This window comes from Palaemon carinicauda, chromosome 10, assembly GCF_036898095.1.
Source record: "Palaemon carinicauda isolate YSFRI2023 chromosome 10, ASM3689809v2, whole genome shotgun sequence".
Lineage (NCBI taxonomy): Eukaryota > Metazoa > Arthropoda > Malacostraca > Decapoda > Palaemonidae > Palaemon > Palaemon carinicauda.
Window position 1 is genome coordinate 128,593,008 of NC_090734.1, and position 2,500 is coordinate 128,595,507.

Consider the following 2,500-nt stretch of genomic DNA (forward strand, 5'->3'; position numbering starts at 1 on the left):
TAAATGAAATCATTCTTTGCAACAGTTACAAATTACATCATTCTTTGCAACAATTGTAAATTAAATAATCATTTGAAGCAATTATAAATGAAATGATTCTTTGCAACAATTCTAAATGAAATAATTATTTGCAACAATGATGAAAGAAATCCTTTTCAGAAATTATAAATGCAATCGTTCTTTGCAGAGCACTCGTAGGAAATGTAGCTGACGATAAGATAGACGATTACAGGATCGAACTCCCTGGTCCAGACTTCAATAATCCTTCCATTCAAATTAGAGTAAGTTGATTTCGATAATCCCGTCATTATGGCTCTGCCTATATTTGTAGTTTTAAGCCAAATTCCCCAAAGTTAGAAACAGTACACTCGGGCACACTTCTATCCAGTTTCTCTTCCTCTTGTTTTGTTAAAGTTTTTATAGGAAATATTTATTCTAATGTTGTTACTATACTTAGAATATTTTATTTTTCTTTATTTCTTTTCCTCAACTGGGCTATTTTCCCTGTTGGAGCCCCTGGGCTTATAGCATCCTGCCTTTCCAACTAGGGTTGTAGCTTAGCATTTAGTAATAATAATAATAATAATAATAATAATAATAATAATAATAATAATAGTGTGGCCTCCATCATGAGGCTGAACAATACACGGTATTCCAGATGTAACCAAGTTGTGGAATGATCTTCCTAATTATTATTATTATTATTATTATTATTATTATTATTATTATTATTATTATTATTATTATTATTATTACTTGCTGAGCTACAGCCCTTGTTGGAAAAGCAGGATGCTATATGCCTGGGGGCTCCAACAGGGAAAATAGCCTAGTGAGGAAAGGGAACAGGAAAAATAATATATTTTAAGAACTAACAACATTACAATAACTATTTCCTATATAAACTATAAAAACAAGTGGAAGAGAAATAAGATAGAATAGTGTGCCCGAGTGTACCCTCAAGCAGGAGAACTCTAACCCACATTAGGCCTAAAGTATAAGCTGTATGGCTAAGGGCCTTATGGACAATGATACAGAGGTAAATCCCCAGATATTGCCCTACTTTGATGCAAGTAGGTCAAGGTCAAGGTCGCTAATGGCCAAACCGGGTCAAAACAGGTTTGTTTCCGAGATCTCATAAACCGGAAGGCCCAGAGCCCTGATCTTAGTGGCATATGATGCCCTATATATATATCTAAGGTTAGCTTAACTTTTGTAGCGACTGCTTAATTACTTTTTTTAATATAGATTTTTTACTATTTTTGACATTGCAGAAATCGTGACTTTGGCAATTTCTCCATGAAATACTGGTTTTTGGTCATAGCATGCTATAGTAAACTACCCCAAACATATGCATAAAACCTCCAAATCAAATGTCAAATTTGACCCTGACCCTCATTTTGACCTTGACCCTCATTTTCAAGGTCATATGGCTATTTCGTGGAAAAAATTTGACGTGGGCTAAAAGTGATGTTTTGTTGTCAACCCCCCCCCCCCAACACCCACGTCCCATTCGCACATGCTCTTTCCAAATATGGGGTCATATTTAACCCGTGACCCTCACATGACCTTGTAAGTGCCCATTGTCTTCAAGCTCAAAGATCAATTTCTCTATATTTGTCATTTTTGCCTATGTTTTACCTCCATATACCTGCTATTATACAGATAAATCTCTTTAGAATAGTTTGTTAACATAACTCAATATTTAGTTAAGGGGTCATTAGGCCAATAAACCTTTACACAATATCTTTTACTGATTGACAACAGCATTTCCACACCTGTTTTGCAGGGGAATCCTCCGCCACTGGCTTTAGCCAGTCGCAGTCTAATTATTATTATTATTATTATTATTATTATTATTATTATTATTATTATTATTATTATTATTATTATTATTATTTCAGCCCGATGGGATAAGGATACACCCGCGTTATCGTTTCAACAACGGTATACACGAGCATGATCTGGCAATCCTGACCTTTTCCTTCCAGCAGTCGTATGAACTACCCACTGTGTGCATTACTGATCGCCCATACGCCCCAGGACAGGGAAAGGCCCAGGTGGTAAGTAGAGAGAGAGAGAGAGAGAGAGATAGAGAGAGAGAGAGAGAGAGAGAGAGGGGGGGTTACGTGCTGATAACAATTGTGTAAGAAGTGTTAAAATAGTTTACAAGAGAGAGAGAGAGAGAGAGAGAGAGAGAGAGAGAGAGAGAGAGAGAGAGAGAGAGAGAGAGAGAGAGAGGACTGTTTGGGGATACTTCAATGGTGTGTATTGCCGTAATGAGCAAAGCTGTACTAGTCAAGGATACCCATATTAGGTTGGTTTGCTGTGAGAGATCGGAGGAAAATCTCCCACCATCACCAATCCGCAGTGGCCAGCGTGGTGATGAAAACTAGCCAAGGCTTCAGATATGAACTGACATATCCGAGGCATTTGTCCTTCAGTGGACTAGAAACGCCTGCATTTATTGTTTCGTGCGTGTGTGTGTGTGTGTGTGTGTGTG

At 37.3% G+C, this 2,500-nt stretch overlaps 1 protein-coding gene across 1 annotated transcript in view; it reads left to right on the forward strand.

Moving 5' to 3' along the window:
- LOC137648744 (serine protease 44-like) overlaps positions 1-2,500 on the forward strand; it is a 21,762-nt gene that overhangs the window by 16,680 nt on the left and 2,582 nt on the right. The window contains exons 8-9 of the mRNA XM_068381826.1: positions 188-281; positions 1,902-2,060. Coding sequence (XP_068237927.1) covers positions 188-281; positions 1,902-2,060 — 253 coding nt within the window. The remainder of the gene's footprint in view (positions 1-187; positions 282-1,901; positions 2,061-2,500) is intronic.